Source organism: Pipistrellus kuhlii, unplaced genomic scaffold (genome assembly GCF_014108245.1).
Source record: "Pipistrellus kuhlii isolate mPipKuh1 unplaced genomic scaffold, mPipKuh1.p scaffold_m20_p_42, whole genome shotgun sequence".
NCBI lineage: Eukaryota > Metazoa > Chordata > Mammalia > Chiroptera > Vespertilionidae > Pipistrellus > Pipistrellus kuhlii.
Genome location: NW_023425543.1, coordinates 3,804,540 through 3,823,260, shown reverse-complemented (window position 1 = coordinate 3,823,260; position 18,721 = coordinate 3,804,540). Strand labels below are relative to the sequence as shown.

At 57.7% G+C, this 18,721-nt stretch overlaps 2 protein-coding genes across 7 annotated transcripts in view; both read left to right on the top strand.

Annotated features, from left to right (window-relative positions):
* MFGE8 (milk fat globule EGF and factor V/VIII domain containing) overlaps nucleotides 1–8,443 on the top strand; it is a 13,687-nt gene extending 5,244 nt beyond the window's left edge. For 3 of the 6 annotated variants that reach the window (XM_036411833.2, XM_045572014.1, XM_045572016.1), the window contains 6 exons: nucleotides 732–913; nucleotides 2,314–2,469; nucleotides 3,106–3,250; nucleotides 6,300–6,484; nucleotides 7,284–7,439; nucleotides 7,552–8,443. In XM_036411833.2, coding sequence (XP_036267726.1) covers nucleotides 732–913; nucleotides 2,314–2,469; nucleotides 3,106–3,250; nucleotides 6,300–6,484; nucleotides 7,284–7,439; nucleotides 7,552–7,692 — 965 coding nt within the window. In that variant the 3' untranslated portion in view covers nucleotides 7,693–8,443. Of the gene's footprint in view, nucleotides 1–731; nucleotides 914–2,313; nucleotides 2,470–3,105; nucleotides 3,251–6,296; nucleotides 6,485–7,283; nucleotides 7,440–7,551 lie in introns of all 6 variants that reach the window. The other 3 variants (XM_045572013.1, XM_045572012.1, XM_045572015.1) reach the window with 1 other exon arrangement.
* Nucleotides 8,444–13,171: 4,728 nt separating this feature from the next.
* On the top strand, nucleotides 13,172–18,610 carry HAPLN3 (hyaluronan and proteoglycan link protein 3). Its single transcript, XM_036411834.2, has 5 exons — nucleotides 13,172–13,213; nucleotides 13,659–13,799; nucleotides 16,031–16,405; nucleotides 17,357–17,659; nucleotides 18,133–18,610. Exons 1-5 carry the CDS (start codon nucleotides 13,183–13,185, stop codon nucleotides 18,420–18,422), a joined length of 1,140 nt encoding a protein of 379 aa, XP_036267727.2. The 5' UTR covers nucleotides 13,172–13,182; the 3' UTR covers nucleotides 18,423–18,610.
* The last annotated feature ends 111 nt before the right edge of the window (nucleotides 18,611–18,721 follow it).

Genomic DNA, 18,721 nt, shown 5'->3' with positions numbered 1-18,721 from the left:
CTGATGCTCTATCCACTGAGCCACACCGGTTTCTGCTCGGCGGACTTCTGTAGTCCTTTGTGTCTGTCACCGAGCATCCTGGGCAGAGGGCAGGGGGCAGGGGGCAGGGAGCAGGGGGCAGAGGGCAGGGAGCAGGGGGCAGGGGGCAGGGGGCAGGGGGCAGGGGGCAGGGGGCAGGGAGCAGAGGGCAGGGAGCAGAGGGCAGGGGGCAGGGGGCAGTGGGCAGGGGGCAGGGGGTGGTCCCTGGGAGGGGGCGGGAGAGGGGACCCTGGGAGGTTTGCTGGGACGCTGGTCGGTCGGGGTGTGGGGGGTGGGAGCAGGTTAAACGATGCCCTTCCGCTCACAGGCACAGGCCCTGGGCCCTGGCCGAGGCCTGTGCGCTTCCTCTCCGGGTGCAGGAATGTGTGGGGAGCGGGGGGCGGGGATGGGGGCTCGCCAGGCAGACAGCACAGCCCTGGGGGGGACGGGGCCCACTAATTACGGTGCTGGGCGCCGCGGTAACCGTGGGTGTGCCCGCCTCCTGTGCTCCGGGCCTGGGGACGGCCCGGGGCGGGTGGCACCTGAGCGAGGCAGGAGGGCCAAGAGGCCCAGCGGCCTCCAGTCCGCAGCCCGGCGCTCTGCCCACTGAGCCACACCGGTTTGGCACCATCTGTCTGTCTTCTCCTCTGGTCCTCCGGGTCCCGCCCCGGAGGGCGGCCTCCTGACTGCCCCCTCCTCCCCCCTGCCCGCAGGGTGCGCCATGCCGCTGGGCATGGAGTCCGGGGCCATCGCCGACCGCCAGGTCTCCGCCTCGTCCGTGCACCTGGGGTTCATGGCGCTGCAGCGCTGGGGGCCCGAGCTGGCCCGCCTGCACCGCTCCGGCATCGTCAACGCCTGGACGGCCAGCAACTACGACCGGAGCCCCTGGATCCAGGTGCGGAGGGGGGGGGGGGATGGGAGGGGAGACGGTGAGAGGCGGGTGGAGGGGGTGGGGGGCGGGATGGGAGGGGAGACGGTGAGAGGCGGGTGGAGGGGGTGGGGGGCGGGATGGGAGGGGAGACGGTGAGAGGCGGGTGGAGGGGGTGGGGGGCGGGATGGGAGGGGAGACGGTGAGAGGCGGGTGGAGGGTGGGGGGGCGGGATGGGAGGGGAGACGGTGAGAGGCGGGTGGAGGGGGTGGGGCGGGATGGGAGGGGAGAGGGTGAGAGGCGGGAGGGGGTGCAGGGGGTGGGGGGGGATGGGAGGGGAGAGGGTGAGAGGCGGGAGGGGGTGCAGGGGGTGGGGGCGGGATGGGAGGGGGAGACGGGTGAGAGGGCGGGGTGGAGGGGATGGGGGGCGGGATGGGAGGGGAGAGGGTGAGAGGCGGGTGGAGGGGGTGGGGGGCGGGATGGAGGGGAGACGGTGAGGTGCGGGTGGAGGGGGTGGGGGGGATGGGAGGGGAGACGGTGAGGTGCGGGTGGAGGGGGTGGGGGGGCGGGATGGGAGGGGAGACGGTGAGAGGCGGGTGCCTGCATGTGGGGGTCCCTATGAGAGGGTTCGTTAAGGGGTCCAGGGATCAGGGGAGCGGGTCCCCCAGAGGAGTTGTCTGTAAGTGGAGGGCAGGCAGCCTGGGGACCTGGAGGTTAGGGGTGGGGTGAGGGGGACCCCAGGCTGTGGAGGGGGGGGGCTTCTGGGGGGTTCCCGGAGCACTGGGCCCCCAGCCCAGAGAGGGTGGGTGAGAGACTCCATCCACCACGTAGCCGCTTGCATGGTCCCTGCTCCGGGCGGGGGGAGGAGGGGAGGTAAAGGGATGTGGGAGTTTTGTGTTGTTTTTTTAAATATATTTTATTGATTAAAAAAAAAATATATATATATATATATATATATATTTCTTTATTGATTTCAGAGAGAAAGAGAGAAGGAGAGAGAGATGATGAGAGAGAATCATTGATCGGCTGCCTCCTGCACACCCTCCACTGGGGATCAAGCCCGCAGCCCAGGCCTGTGCCCTTGGCCAGAATCGAACCGGGGACCCTTCAGTCCATGGGCAGACACTGTATCCACTGAGCCAAGCCGGCTAAGCTTATTGATTAAAAAAAAAAAAAAAAAATTATTATTTTTTACAGAGAGAAAGGCAGAGAGATAGAGTTAAAAACATCAAGTAGAGAGAAACATCGACCAGCTGCCTCCTGCACACCTCCTACCGGGGATGTGCCCGCAACCAAGGCACATGCCCTTGACCGGAGTTGAACCCGGGACCTCCCAGCCCGTCTGCCGACGCTCTGACCACTGAGCAGCACCGGCCGGGCGGGGATGTGGGCGTGCTAAGGGTCTGTCCTCCCCTCCCCGGGCCCAGGTGAACCTGCTGCGGAGGATGAAGGTGACGGGCGTGGTGACCCAGGGCGCCAGCCGCGCCGGCCGAGCCGAGTACGTGAAGATGTTCAAGGTGGCGTACAGCCTGGACGGGAAGAAGTTCAAGTTCATCCAGAAAGACGGGGAAGCGGGAGACCAGGTGAGGGAGGCCGCCTGGGCCGCCAGGAGGGGCTGTGGTCGGCACCCCAGGGCTCCCTCTCCCTTCATTTCTGTAAAAAAAAAAAAAAAAATCAATAAAATGTTTAAAAAATAAAAATAAAGGGCGGTGGCATTAGGAAGGTTGAGAACCGCTGCTCTGGATGGACAGATGGCCCTGTGTGGAAGACAGGGGTGCATGCCCAGGCCCCGTGATGACCAGGAAAGGTGACACAAGGGGAATCTTTTAAACATTTTTTTAAAAATAGTTTTTTATTGGTTTTCCACCGAGAGGAATTGAGAGGGATAGAGAGTTAGAAACGTCGATGAGAGAGAAACATCGACCAGCTGCCTCTTGCACACCCCCTACTGGGAATGTGCCCGCAGCCAAGGTACATGCCCTTGACCGGAATCGAACCCGGAACCCTCCAGTCCACAGTCCGACGCTCTATCCACTGAGCCACACCGGTTTTGGCGCACAAGGGGAATCCTGGGGGTGTTGGGGGGGGGGTGGCCACTGGAATGGCCAAGTCCCTGCTAAGCCCTCCTCCCGGCCCCCTCAGCCCCAGGAGGGAAGGGGGAACCCAGGCAGGGGGTCTGCCCACACTGACCCTCCCTCCACGCCGTCTCTGCCTCCCAGATTTTTACTGGGAACGTGGACAACAGCGGCCTGAAGGTCAACATGTTCGACGGCCCTCTCGAGCTGCAGTATGTGAGGCTGATGCCCGTGGACTGCCATCGGGGCTGCACCCTGCGCTTGGAGCTCCTGGGCTGCGAGGTGAATGGTGAGTGCGGGCGGCTGGGGTCCGCCCCCAGGGCTGGCCCGTCTCCTCTCAGCCACACGGAGCCGGAGCCGGGCGGCAGCAAGGCCGGGGACCCCCACCCCCACCCTGGGGCTCAGGCTGCAGAGAGGGGTCGCCCGGCCGTCAGCAGCCCTGCCCGGGTTCTATCCTGTCTGTGCCCACCCATGGCATCCTGGTGGGTGGAGGACAGAAGAGACGCCACTTCCGTTCTCAGAGTATGGTCACTTAATTCTTTTTTTATTTTTTTAATATACCCTGTTTCCCCGAAAATAAGGCAGTGTCTTCTATTCATGTTTGCTCCCAAAGATGCGCAAGGGTCTTATATTCAGGGGACTTCTTATTTTTCCATGAAGAAGAATACGGTACACATTTATTGTTAAATGAAAACAAAGGAAATTTATTACCTGTATACGGTACGGCAGGACGGTCGTCGTCGTCAACACAAACCAGACAAACTGTGAGTCCTACAGTATCAAGAATTGACTCCTTTATTCAGTGACAATCATTGTCATCATTTTCTGGAACATCAACCTAACAATCCAATTCCTGAGTTTCCTGGTGAATTTCTTGGGACTCCATTTCTTTCAGAATCAGTGGGCCAAATCTCTCATGTTTAGCCTGGGGGGGGGGCTTAATTTTTTTGGGATGCCTTATATTTTACTCAGAAGGAAACCTGTAAGTAGGTCTTATTTTCGGAGGATGTCTTATTTTCGGGGAAACACGGTATTTTATTGATTTTGAGAGGAAGGGAGAGGGATAGAGAGCTAGAAACATCGATGACATCGACCAGCTGCCTCTTGCACAGCCCCCACCGGGGATGTGCCCGCAACCAAGGTCCATGCCCTTGACCGGAATCGAACCCGGGACCTTCCAGTCCGCAGGCCGACGCTCTATCCACTGAGCCACACCGGTTCCGGCAATTGTCACTTAGTTCTGATGGGTGGGCTCCTTGAGCTTCTAGGCTCGTAACTTCCATTCTGTGTTGCAGATGTCAGCTCAGTCATGCGGGGAGTTTGTCTGATTTGTTCACGGCTGGATTCCCGGTGCCTAGAACGGTGCCTGAATGAATGAATGAATGAATGGTACTTGATGAAGGAGTGAATGAGTGAGGAAAGTGAGGCCCAGATAAATTATTAATATTAAAAAAGATATATATATATATGTTGCTGAAACCGGTGTGGCTCAGTGGATAGAGCATCAGCCTGGACTGAAGAGTCCCAGGTTCGATTCGGGTCAAGGGCATGTACCTTGGCTGTGGGCACATCCCCAGTGGGGGGTGTACAGGAGGCAGCTGGTCGATGTTTCTCTCTCGTCGATGTTTCTGGCTCTCTGTCCCTCTCTCTTCCTCTTTGTAAAAAAATCAATAAGATATAAATAAAAAATAAAATAATATATATATTCTTATTTATTTCAGAGAGGAAGAGAGAGGGAGGGAGAGTTAGAAACATCAGCGATGAGAGAGAAACATGGACCGGCTGCCTCATTGCATGCCTACTTACTGGGGATGGAGCCTGCAACCCGGGCACGTATCCTTGAATGGAATTGAAGCCGAGACCCTTCAGCTTGCAGGCGGATGCTCTTATCCACTGAGCCAAACCGGCTAGGGCCCGGATAAATTATTTATCAAGGGCATAAGGCTGGCAGGCATTAAAACTTGGTCTAGATCCCTGGGCTTCTGACACCTACCCATGCAGTAATTTTACTCTCTACCCCAACGCAAAAAACTCAGGTTTGTCTGCATTTAAGAGACAAGGAAGGCTTCTGGAGTAGCTGGTGCTTCCCGCTGCCATTTCCAGAGACAGCCCCAGGTAGAGGAATAAGGATAAGAAAGGGATGAGTTTCCTCTGACCTTGGGGAGATCAGGGTGCAGGGGGTCAGGCGGCCCACCTTCCTTGTCTCAGCTCAGCTGCTTTCTCTGAGATCCAGGTAGTAGTTCCCGCCTTTTTTTTTTTTTTTTGCAGCCACAGTGCCACCTGCTGGCCACTGGCGGAACTGTAGGGCTTGTAAGGCCCATCGCCTTTCTCATGCTCCCCAAGACCCCACCCTTCGCGCCCCCTTTCCCCTCCGTGGCACTGCTTTCTGCTCCCCCATTTCAGATACCACCCAGTGCCATTCAGGGCTGACTTCTGTGCCTGGCTGGGTTTATTTTTCATTTTATTTATTTATTTAAAAAATATATATTTTATTGATCTTTCACAGAGAGGAAGGGAGAGGGATAGAGAGCTAGAAACATCGATGAGAGAGAGACATCGACCAGCTGCCTCCTGCAGTCTTCCCACTGGGGATGTGCCCGCAACCAAGGCACATGCCCTTGACCGGAATCGAACCTGGGACCTTTCACTCCGCAGGCCGACGCTCTATCCACTGAGCCACACCGGCTTCGGCAAAAGTGAATCTTTTGCGTGTCTTCTGGTTCTCTGTCTATAAATATATATGGTGACATATGTATGCATTTCCGTTCTCTGTTCTGTATGTGAGACTTTACTTGCTCTTTTTTTCCCTATCACTTCATATTATTATTTTAACAATTTTTAGTGATGTCTTCCTCAGTCCAACTGTCCTTTCGTTCTTTTATCTCTCTCTCTCAGGGAGGGCATGTTCTTGGGAAGCTTGTTTAGACCAAGTTCATGACCTTGGAGGCTTCCTCCACGTGAACAGGAGCTCAGGTTTTGAATAATAAGAATTATAGCCGAAACCTGTGTGGCTCAGTGGATAGAGCGTCGGCCTGCGGACTCGGGGGTCCCAGGTTCGATTCCGGTCAGGGGCATGTACCTTGGTTGTGGGCACATTCCCGGTGGGGGGTGTGCAGGAGGCAGCTGATGGATGTTTCTCTCTCATTGATGTTTCTCTGTAAAAAATCAATAAAATATATTAAAAAAATAATAATAATAAAATAAAGGCAGAAAGAGCTTCTGTTCAAGAGGCTGCCAGGGGCCGGTGGGGTCCACCCGGCTCTTCCGGCCTCACTGCCTCTTGCTCACGCCCCCGGGAATCTGGGGGCCCCGGATCTACCAGCCACCCTCGTTAGCAGGATGTGATGAACCTCTGGGCATGAAGGACAGAACCATCCCCGACAAGCAGATCACGGCCTCCAGCACCTTCAGGACCTGGGGCCTGGGCTCCTTCAGCTGGCACCCCTCCTATGCACGGCTGGATCAGCAGGGCAAGTTCAACGCCTGGACCGCCGAGAGGAACTCCGCCTCTGAGTGGCTGCAGGTGGGCCGGCTCCGGGGAGAGGGTGGGGGGTCGGGTGGGGGGTCGGGGGGGGGTGCTGCCAGGTCTCTGACCTCCTCAGGCCCAGGCTTCTGCTCCCCAAGAGGGGGTTTCTGGAGTCTTGTCTTTTTAAAAAATATATATTTTATTGATTTTTTACAGAGAGGAAGGAAGAGGGATAGAGAGTTAGAAACGTCGATGAGAGAGAAACATCGATCAGCTGCCTCTTGCACACCTCCTCCTGGGGAGGTGCCTGCAGCCAACGTCCATGCCCTTGACCAGAATCGAACCCGGGACCTTTCAGTCCGCAGGCCGACACTCTATACACTGAGCCAAACCGGTTTTGGCGGTACTTACTTTTTATGTTTATATTTTTATTGATTTCAGAGAGGAATGGAGATAGATAGATAGATAGATAGAGAGAGAGAGAGAGAGAGAGAGAAACCTCCATGATGAGAGAGAGTCATGGATCAGCTGCCTCCTGCACGCCCCACACTGAGGATGGAGCCCGCAACCCGGGCATGTGCCTTGACCGGGTGGAAATCAACCCATGATCTCCTGGTTCCTACGTCGACACTCAACCCCTGAGGCACGCTGGGCCGGGGCCTATTTATGCCCATTTTACAGATGAGGAAACTGAGGCTCCGAGGACAGCCTCATCCCGGATGACAAGCAGCTTTCCCTCTCAAACTCCCGTTTCCCGTCTCCGGGTGTCTGCCTTTCCCCCAACTTGACCGGAAAGGGTGCAAGCCAAGCAAAGGTGGTTGATTTTAATTTTATATTTTATTCTTTTTCTCTGTAGATCGACTTAGGCTCTCTGAAGCAAGTGGCCGGCATCGTCACGCAGGGGGCCCGGGACTTCGGCAGCATCCAGTACGTGGCGGCCTATAAGGTGGCCCACAGCAGCGACGGCCGGAGGTGGACTGAGTACAAGGAGCCGGGGGCCGAGGTCCCCAGGGTGAGTGTCTGCCGCCCGCCCCCGGCCACTCCGAGGAGCCCTGAGGGGAGGCGGCTCCGAGGGGGAGGGGATGGGGAGAGGGAGACCTTCCTGACACGTTCTCCGCCTCCAGATCTTCCCCGGCAACTGTGACAATAACTCCCACAAGAAGAACATGTTCGAGGTGCCCTTTGTGGCCCGTTACGTGCGCATCCTGCCCGTGTCCTGGCACAACCGGATCACCCTCCGGGTGGAGCTGCTGGGGTGCGCGTAGTAGGACCGGCGCGCGCGCGTAGTAGGACCGGCGGACGGACGGGACCGGAGGGCCCTGTGGGGCACTGCCCTCATCCATCCCTGGTTCTCCCGGCCTTCTGGGGTCCTGCCGCCTCCTCCTCCTCCTCCATCCACCGCCCGCCTGATTGTAGTGCCGTGGGGGGGGGGAGGGGGAGGAGGAGGGGGTGTCCCCGTCTCTCCCTCTCCCTCTGTCCTCCTCACACCTCACCTCCCACACGTCCGCCCCACCTCCCCCCTACCCCTGGCGCCCAGCCCTCCCGCACCTTCCCTCCCGCTTCCTACACTTGATCTTGCCAAAGGCCGAAGGACAATCCATCCATCCCAGGTTCTTAGGCGCCGTGGGAGTTGGATAGGTCTGGGCCGGGCAGGGAAGAGCAAAACCGGGGTCCCCCTCTTCAGGATCTCCCCTTCCAGCCTCTGTCGCCAATAGCCCGCCCCCCCCCCCCCCCCCCACGTTCCCTGGAGCAAGACCCTGAGGTGCCAGGCAGGAGATGACAGCCCCCCCCTGCCACTCAGGATGCTGCCATTTCTGATGCCGCCACCCCACCCAGCCCTCCGACACGCCCACCCCCCTCCCCGGAGCCCCCTCTTGGCCCTGGAGCTGCAGCCTGGAAAGACAGAAGCGGGTGGTGGGGTGGGTCTGGGGACCGTAGGGGCGGGGAGATGGGCGGGCCTGGGCGGCCCCTGAGTGCACAGGCAGCTTCCAAAATATATTTATGTCACTGCCTGGAGCTCTTGCTGTGTGGTTCTTCCTTGTGGCGCCGGCCCCCACCGTCATCCACTGTGTCCTCAGAGCCTCAGCATTCCCCCCCACCGCTCCTGGCAGGCTCAGGAATTGCCTGGGGCTCACCTGCCAGGTGTGTGTGTGTGTGTGTGTGTGTGTGTGTGTGTGTCTGTGTCTGTCAGTGTTTCCAAAACTTTTTTTTTTTAAAGGGGTACAATTTTATTTATTTATTTTAAAATATATTTTATTGATTTTTTTACAGAGAGGAAGGGAGAGGGATAGAGAGCTAGAAACGTCGATGAGAGAGAAACATCGACCAGCTGCCTCCTGCACACCCCCTACTGGGGATGTGCCCGCAACCAAGGTACATACCCTTGCCGAAACCGGTTTGTCTCAGTGGTAGAGTGACGGTCTGCGGACTGAAAGGCCCCAGGTTCGATTCCGGTCAAGGGCATGTACCTTGGTTGCGTGCACATCTCCGGTAGGGGGTGTGCAAGAGGCAGCTGGTTGATGTTTCTCTCTCTCCCTTCCTCTCCGCAAAATATCAATAAAATATATATATTTTTAAAAATGTACATGCCCTTGACCGGAATCAAACCTGGGACCTTTCAGTCTGCAGACCGACGCTCTATCCACTGAGCCAAACCGGTTTGAGCAGTTTCCCAAACTTTTGACATAGGTGCCCCCCTTCTATAATTTTCGTAACGCTGAGGACCCCTCGTCCTCATGAGAACGTAGAATGAGATGCAGCTAAGCCCGGTGCAGTGCATATCCCCACCAAACTCCGGTGCAACGTGTACCCCCACCAGACTCTTCCCCCCGTACCCCTGTGGGTCCGCGGACCACACTTTGGGAAACACTGGTGTATGTGGAGGGGATGTGTGTGTGCGTGTATACAGATTTGGAGGGAGGAGGACGCTGCCAAGTGGGTGCAGGGCCTCCTGGCTGAGCGCACTGGCTTCTGGGAGGTGCTGGCACATGCCCTCCCTGGGCAGGGGCCGCCAGGAAGTGGCCAGTGGGGGCAGCGCGGGCCAGAGGCTGGTGGTGATCTGGGAAAGGGGCCGGCCACAGAGGAGGGACGGACTGGACTGGACTGGCTGGAAACCGGGCAAAGGGAACCACCCAGGGCACAGGAGGAATTTTCCAGAACAAAACAGGGGAGCCAGGCCGCGATCCACAGAGGAGGCGGGTCTGGCCACGCGGCTGCCAGAGGGAGGGTGGGGCTTCGCCGGGGCCTCGCTGGGGAAATTCGTCTGGAAGCGGCGCTTTCCTCGGAACTGGCCTCACCTGGCTGGGCAGGGACAGAATCAGAGGCGCCTGCGGCCGAGGTCTCTGGGCGGTTGTGGGGCTCCCCCTCCTCTGGGGTCCCCTGGCCCACCCACTCCTTCCTGTGTCACTCTCGGATCAGGTTTGGAGCAGTTTTTTTGTTTTTTAATATATCTTAATGATTTTAAAAAATATATATATTTTACTGATTTTTTTTTTTACAGAGAGGAAGGGAGAGGGGGAGAGAGTTAGAAACATCAGCTAGAGAGAATCATCGATCAGCTGCCTCCTGCACACCCCCTACTGGGGATGTGCCCGCAACCAAGGTACATGCCCTTGACCGGAATCGAACCTGGGACCCTTCAGTCCGCAGGCCGACGCTCTATCCACTGAGCCAAACCGGTTTCGGCCAAAAAATATTTTTATTGATTTCAGGAAAGGAAGAGGGAGGGAGAGAGAGACAGACAAACATCAGTGATGAGAGAATTATGGACCAGCTGCCTCCTGCACGCCCCCCACTGGGGATCTAGCCCGCAACCCCGGCGCATGCCCTGACCAGGAATCGAACCCTGACCTCCTGGTTCATGGGGCCGAAGCTCAACTTCAGAGCCACATCAGCCGGCTGGAGCCAGTCTTTCTGGATGGATGCTGGCCATTTCCTGCCCCCAACCCCGCTCTGGCCTCTCCTGGGGACCAGCAGACTGCGTGCTCGCCCTTGGCCGGAATCGAACCCAGGACCCTTCTGTTCGCAGGCCTGTGCTCTATCCACTGAACCACACCGGCTAGGGGGCTGGTCCTTGTCCGTGAGGTGATGAGGAGCCCCAGGTCTGAAGTTGGACAGCCTGGCCCTGAGGAACATTCAATAATGAAAATCTCTGGGCCTCAGCAATAACGGGGCCGACTCCATTGCCTATGGTGGGACTAGGCGAGGGAGTGTACCCATCCATGCAAAGCGGGGCCCATCGGGGGGGGGGGGCCTCAGACCCTGGGCATCCTTGTCCCAGAAGCTCGCAAGAGTGTCCTGATTGGGCTGGAACCGGTGTGGCTCAGCGGATAGAGCATCGGCCTGCGGACTGAAGAGTCTCGGGTTCGATTCCGGTCAAGGGCATGTACCTTGATTGTGGGCACATCCCCAGTGGGGGGTGTGCAAAGAGGCAGCTGATGGATGATTCTCTCTCATCGACGTTTCTAGCTCTCTATCCTTCTCTCTTCCTCTCTGAAAAAAAAAATCAATAAAATATATTTAAAAAGAAAGCTGGCGGCGGCCCTAGCCCACCTGCAGAGGGCTGGAGAGGAGGGGGTCCCCCGATCCCTCTTAGTCGCACTGTTTGGGGTACAGCAGAGCATCCTCATGGGGACCCCCTCTACACATGCTCCTCCACCCCTCCCTCACCTTCTCCAGGACCTGACGCCTCAGCTCCGGCCTGCAGCCCCCAGTGTGGGGTGGTCCCCAGCGGAGTCTGGGGCCCAGGCCACCCCTTCCTCCCTCCCTCCCTTTGGATTCCCTTCTTTGGAGGGAAAGGGGGGCGTGTGTATTCCTTTAAGGGGCAGGCCCGGGGTTTGTCCTCAGCCACTTCCTTTCTGGCCACGCGAGGTCCCCCGATCCGCTGCGTCCTCGGACCCGGGGAGCCCGCACTCCATCCCCGAGCGCGCGCGCGCGGGGGCCGCCGTCGAGGAGCCGCCGGGGACGGCGCGTTCCTCCCTCGGGGCTTCGGGGCTTCCGGGCTTCCGGTCTCCGGTGATCCCTGCTGGGCTGTGGCCACCGGCGCGGGTGCTGGGGGCGCCGGGGAGGTGAGAGCGGGAGGGGGGGGGGGGGACGACGGCGCGTTCCTTTCTCGGGGCTTCGGGGCTTCCGGTCTCCGGGGGTCCCCGTGCCTCCGGGGCAGCGGCCGGGGTGCTGGGCTGTGAGCACCGGCGCGGGGCGCTCGGGGCGCCAGGGAGGTGAGACCGGGACCCACGTGCGCGCCCCGAAGGGGGCACCATCAGGGCGCACCCCGGGGGCCTCCGGGATCGCCTCCGGGGTCCATCCCAGTCCCCATGGGGTGTGGGGTGGGGCTCCCGACTCCTTCCCACCCCGTCCTGTCCCGCCCTGCAGCCGCCAGCACAGCCGGGTCAGCCTTGGGGCTGGAGGGGGTGCAGGGGTGCGGGTGGAGAGCGGGAGGGCAGGTGGGCGAGCCGAGCTGCAGCCCCAGGGCAAAAGCAAAGGGTGTCCGTCGGTGTCAGGCCTCAGTTTCCCTGGGGTTTCGGCCCTGAGACCCAAAAGGGCAGGGAGGGCGGGGGGGGGGGAGCCCTGGGTGGGAGATGGGTCTCTGGGGGTGGGGAGAGGTCAAGCAGGTTTGGGGTTGGTGAGCGCCCAGGAAGGAGACAGCAGGGTCCTGGGGCTCCCCCAGCTCTGTGGCCAGCCTGTGACCCCGTGTGGACGGCGGTGGCCAGCGCTGACCCTCGGGAGGTGATTGAGAGGCGCCCTGACCCCTCTCCCGGGCACCTGCACGGGCCTCGGGGCTGGGAAAGCTGGTAGGAATCACCCCCGGCACCCCCTTTCCCGGGACCCCGTAGATTTCAAAGGCATTTGTAAGCCTTGTCTAAAAACAGGCCCTCCCCCCGCTCCCCCCAAGTCTGATTCCGCCCGGTGGCGGCGTTGGCGGCTGGATACTGGAGACCCGCTGGGCAATGCTGCCCCCTGCTGGTGCCTGGGGGAATCGCACGCTGGTGGTGCTCCATCTGCCTTCCAAGTTGGGGGTTCCGTTTATTCTAGCGTGTGGAGGGGTCCCCCAGGCAAGCGGTGACTGGGGGGAAAAGCCAAGGCCGGGCCATCCGGAGACCTGCGTTTTTCTCTGAGCTCTACCTGCTCTGCAAAGATAAAGCCTGGGCCTGAGTTTCTCCAGCTGAAAAGAGAAGACGGTGGTGGTTGCTTCCCTCCCAGGCAAGGAGAGAGGAGAAAGAGCCGTCCACAGTAGTAATAATAATGAATATTTTGGGGCGCGTCCTCTCTCCCAGGCAGTATTCTAACGCTCTGCCTTCATCTTATTTTTCTTATTTTTTTAATTAAAAAATATTTTATTGATCTTTTTACAGAGAGGAAGAGAGAGAGATAGTTAGAAACATCGATGAGAGAGAATCATCCATCAGCTGCCTCCTGCACACCCCCCACTGGGGATGTGCCCGCAACCAAGGTACATGCCCTTGACTGGAATCGAACCTGGGACCTTTCAGTCTGCAGGCCGACGCTCTATCCACTGAGCCAAACCGGTTTCGGCCTTAATCTTCATTTGTTCTTAATCCTCACCTGGGGGTATTGTCCCATTGATTTTTCGAAAGAGTGGAAGAGAGAGGGAGAAGAGACAGAGAGAAACATCGATGTGAGAGAAACACATTGATTGATTGCCTCCTGCAGGTACCTGGACCAAGACCTGCAGCCCAGGAATGTGCCCATGACTGGAATTGAACCCCGGACCCTCTGGTCTGCAGGCCGATTGCTCTATGCCCCGAGCCAAACCCGCTAGGGCCCCAGGTGAGTTTTGCCATTTCCGTTTCACAAACCAGGAAACCTGCCCAGAATCCCACAACTGATAAGCCCCAGGCCCTGAGAGCAGTGCCTGGTGCGCCGACCATGCTTCTTTTTTAAAATATATTTTACAAAGAGGGATAGAGAGTTAGAAACATCAATGAGAGAGAATCACCAGTCACCTGCCGCTTGCATACCTCCCACTGGGGATGTGCCCGCAACCAAGGTACATGTCCTTGTCCGGAATCGAACCTGGGACCCTTCAGTCCACAGGCCAACGCTCTATCCACTGAGCCAAACCGGTTTCGGCTGGACAGTGCTTCTTAAGGACCTAGGCGGCGGAGAATGAGTGGGTGCTGGAACCCGGGGGTCCCGGCCCTCGGGAGAGGGGCCCCTTTCATTGGCTCGCTTTTCTCTTCTTTCCCGTTTGCCTGGCCGCGGCCCTGCTCAGGACACGCCGGCGCTGCCGCCATGGGCCGCCTGCTCCTCCTGGCCCTGCTGCTGCCGCTGCCCTGCGTCCCCGGCCTGCCCTTCTACAACGGCTTCTACTACTCCAACAGCGCCCACGGCTGGGACCCGGGCCTCGGCGGAGGTGGGTGGCATCCTGGCCGAGCCTTTAGCCCCTAAGGACGAGCAAGACCCTCCTCCCCCTCCCCAACTTTGCTATGAAATGGAGGTTTCAGGCTGGGAGGGAGGACCCGGCGTGCAGCCAGCAGCCTTTTCCCAGCCTGGGCCCTTGCAACAGACCACTGTCCTTTCTTTCTTTTTAAAAAAATATATTTTTGCCGAAACCGGTTTGGCTCAGTGGATAGACGATAGAGTGTCAGCTTGCGGGCTGAAGGGTCCCGGGTTCGATTCCGGTCAAGGGCATGGACCTTGGTTGCAGGCACATCCCCAGTAGGGGGTGTGCAAGAGGCAGCTGATCGATGACTCTCTCATCGATGTTTCTAACTTGCTATTCCTCTCCCTTCCTCTCTGTTCAAAATCAATAAAATATATTTAAAAAAATAAAAAATAAAAAATGTATTTTATTGATTTTGTACAGAGAAGAAGGGAGAGAGAGTTAGAAACATCGATGGGAGAGAATCATTGATCAGCTGCCTCCTGCACACCTCCCACTGGGGATGTGCCTGCAACCAAGGTACATGCCTTTGATCAGAATCGAACCTGGGACCCTTCAGTCTACAGGCCGATACTCTATATTCACTGAGCCAAAACGGCTTCAGCCTTCCTTCTTTTCTTTCTTTCTTTAAAAAAAAATTTCTTTATTGATCTCAGAGAGGAAGGGAGAGGGCGAGACACCCATGATCAGAGAGAATCATGGATCGGCTGCCTCCTGCACGCCCCCTGCTGGGGACCAAGCCTGCAACCCAGTCTGGGAATCGAACCCGTGACCTCCTGATTCATAAGTCTTCGCTCAACCAGAGCCACGGTGGTTTGGCACCAGCTGCGTTTCTAAGACTGGCAGAAAAGGCTGTTCAGCACGACTCTGTGCTTGGAGCCCCTCAGATGCACTGAAGGACGGTCACTTCGGCTTTTTGTACTTCCCCAAAGTCCTGCCAATTTGTCAGGATCCAGCTTCAAAAGGGGACCTCCCCTTCCAACTGCGTGGCTCAGCGGTTGGGACTCAACCTATGAACCAGGAGGTCACGGTTCGATTCCCGGTCAGGGCACATGGCCGGGTTGTGGGCTCCATCCCCAGGGTGGGGCGTGCAGGAGGCACAGCCAATGGATGATTCTCTCGCATCATTGATGTTTCTCTCCCTCTCTCTCTGCTTCCCTCTCCCTTCCTCTCTGAAATCAATAAAAATACATTAAAAAAAAAAAAGATACAGTACTTACAATTGCCGTGAGGATTTCTGTGGAAACTCCAGTCTACACACACCCTCTTTCTCAATGTCCTTCATTCAGTCACATCTGCGGAGTTCGTGTTGCCATATAAGTCCACACTCAGGCGTTAGGACGTGGATATTTTGGGGACCCGTTCTTTTAGCCTCCACACCCTTTTTCTCTGGAATTTATTTTGCTGCCCAAGCACTGCTTGAATGAGGTTTAAGGAAACTTCTGAGTCACCACCCACTTGGGGCCTTGCGATGTTTACTGTGCTGGTGATTCCACGGGTTGGCAGTGCGGCCTAAATCAATCACTCACATGCCTGCAGAGCCATAATGGGTACGGGGAGGGGTGCAGCACTGTGGCTATTCCTTTTTTCTTTTTAAAAAAAAAATATATTTTATTGATTTTTACAGAGAGGAAGGGAGAGGGAGAGAGAGTTAGAAACATGGATGAGAGCCGAAACCGGTTTGGCTCAGTGGATAGAGCGTCGGCCTGCGGACCCAAGGGTCCCAGGTTCGATTCCTGACAAGGGCGTGTGCCTTGGTTGCGGGCACATTCCCAGTGGGGGGTGTGCAGGAGGCAGCTGATGGATGTTTCTCTCTCATCGATGTTTCCAACTTTCTGTCCCTCTCTCTTCCTTTCTGTAGAAAAATCAATAAAACATTAAAAATATATATATTTTAAAAAAAGAAAAGAAAAGAAACATGGATGAGAGAGAAACATCGACCAGCTGACTCCTGCATACCCCCACCTGGGGATGTGCCCGCAACCAAGGCACACGCCCTTGACTGGAATCGAACCTGGGACCTTTCAGTCTGCAAACTGATGCTCTAGCCACTGAGCCAAACCGGTTTCAACGAGCACTGTGGCTATTCTTGCCATGTGTCATATGGAGGGAGGGGAGGGAGCTAGGACGAGGATGGGGTAACCCTTGCTGGGGTAACAGATGATCTGCAGCGGGTCGCCCCCGCCCCCGCAACCCCCCAGGCATCTTCCACGGCAGGAAGCTGGTGGTGGAGACGCCCGAGGACACCCTGTTTGCCCACCGGGGGGCCCACGTGACCCTGCCCTGCCGGTACCGCTACGAGCCTGCCCCGAGCTCCCATGGGCCCGTGCGCGTCAAGTGGTGGAAGCTGCCGGCGGAGGAGGACGGGGCCCCGGAGCGGGACGTGCTGGTGGCCGTCGGGCCCAGGCACCGCGCCTTCGGGGACTACCAGGGCCGCGTGCGCCTGCGGGGGGCGGAGGAGGGGGACGTGTCCCTGGAGATCTGGGACTTTCGGCTGGAGGACTCGGGGCGCTACCGCTGCGAGGTCATCGATGGGCTGGAAGACGGGAGCGGCGTGGTGCAGCTGGAGCTGCGGGGTGAGGCCCGCGGGGGCTGCGTGGTGCGGGGTCCGAGGGGGCGTGGGTGAGAAAGCAGTGGGACCTTGGGGCTTTATGCAGATAAACATTAAAAAATATATATATTTTATTGCCGAAACCGGTGTGGCTCAGTGGATAGAATGTGGGGCTGCGGACTGAAAGGTCCCGGGTTCGATTCCGGTCAAGGGCATGTGCCTTGGTTGCGGGCACATCCCCAGTAGGGGGTGTGCAGGAGGCAGCTGATGGATATTTCTGGCTCTCTATCCCTCTCCCTTCCTCTCTGTAAAAAATCAATAATAATAAAAAAAGGATCATGATTAATATATATATATATATATATATATATATATATATATATATATATATTTGATTTTTTACAGAGAGGAAGGTTGAGGGATAGAGAGTTAGAAACATCGATGAGAGAGAAACATCGATCAGCTGCCTCTTGCACACCCCCTACTGGGGATGAGCCCGTAACCAAGGCACATGCCCTTGACCGGAATCGAACCCGGGACCTTTCAGTCCGCAGGCCGACGCTCTATCCACTGAGCCAAACTAGTTAGGCCAGATAAACATTTTTTTTAAAAATATGTTTTTATTGATATAGAGGAGAAGAGAGAAACAGCGATGACGAGAGAGAGGCACTGATCGGCTGCCTCCTGCATGCCCCCTACTAGGGATGGAGCCCACAACCCGGGCATGTGTCCTTGCCTGGAATTGAACCCGGGACCCTTCAGTCCGCAGGCCGAGGCTCTATCCACTGAGCCACACCGGTTTCAGCTAAGGGGACAGCTTTGCTGGGCTCCTCCGAGGGACTGTGTGTGTGTCCTGGGTGGGGGGTGGAGCATGTCCCCATGGAGATGTGGGGGCAGGGGACCGGGGTCCCCTCCCTCCAAGCCCTCTTCCCTCCTCTCCCTCCCTCCCTCCCTCCCTCCCTCCCTCCCTCCCCAGGTGTGGTGTTCCCTTACCAGCCCCCTCAGGGGCGCTACCAGCTCAACTTCCAGGAGGCCCAGCAGGCCTGCGAGGCCCAGGAGGCGGCCGTGGCCTCCTTCGAGCAGCTGTTCTGGGCCTGGGAGGAGGGCCTGCACTGGTGCAGCGCGGGCTGGCTGCAGGACGGCTCGGTGCGGTACCCCGTCAGGCGGGCCCGGGGGCCCTGCGGGGGCCTGAGCCTGGCGCCCGGCGTCCGCAGCTACGGGCCCCGCCACCGCCGTCTGCACCGCTACGACGTGTTCTGCTTCGCCCCTGCCCTCAGGGGTGAGTGGGGGGGCTGTGGGTGGGGGGAGCCCTCTGCCTGCCCTGGGGCACCTCTCCCTGTGTTCACTATTGTGGTTCTGCAGGCCAAACTGCCAGCCCGGGGAACCACAAGCAAAGTAAACATTCTTTTTTAAAAAATATAAATTTTATTGATTTTTTTACAGAGAGGAAGGGAGAGGGATAGAGAGAAACATCGACCAGCCGCCTCCTGCACACCCCCTACTGGGGATGTGCCCGCAACCAAGGTCCATGCCCTTGACTGGAATCGAACCTGGGACCCTTTTGTCTGCAGCTCGACGCTCTACCCACTGAGCCAAACCGGTCTCGGCATAATACCCTTGTTTTACAGATGAGGAAACTGAGGCACAGAGAGACAGATCTTTGGGGTCTGGGTAGTGATGTCTGTGCGGCAGGTGGTGCTGCAGGTCTGGCCGTCCCCTCCGCCGCCCAGCCCTCACCCCACGTTCCCACAGGGCGGGTGTACTACCTGGAGCACCCCGAAAAGCTGACCCTCTCCGAGGCCAAGGCCGCCTGCCGGGAAGACGGTGCCCAGATCGCCAAGGTGGGCCAGCTCTTCGCCGCCTGGAAGTTCCGCGGCCTGGACCGCTGCGACGCCGGCTGGCTGGCCGACGGCAGCGCCCGCTACCCCGTGGCTCGCCCACGCCCCGCCTGCGGGCCCCCGGAGCCCGGGGTCCGAAGCTTCGGCTTCCCAGACCCGCAAAGCCGCAACTACGGAGTCTACTGTTACCGCCCTCCTCGCTAGAGCCGGCACCTGCCTGCCCATGCCACCCCCCTCACGGCCGTGTTTACTAAGTGGATCTTGTTCCCTATTCTTTTTATACTTCTCAACCTAAATTTTTTTAAAAAATATATTTTTATTGATTTTTTTACAAAGAGGAAGGGAGAGGGATAGAGAGTTAGAAACATCGATGAGAGAGAAACGTCGATCAGCCGCCTCCTGCACACCTCCTACTGGGGATGTGCCCGCAACCAATGTACATGCCCTGGACCAGAATCGAACCTGCGACCCTTCAGTCTGCAGGCCTATGCTCTATCCACTGA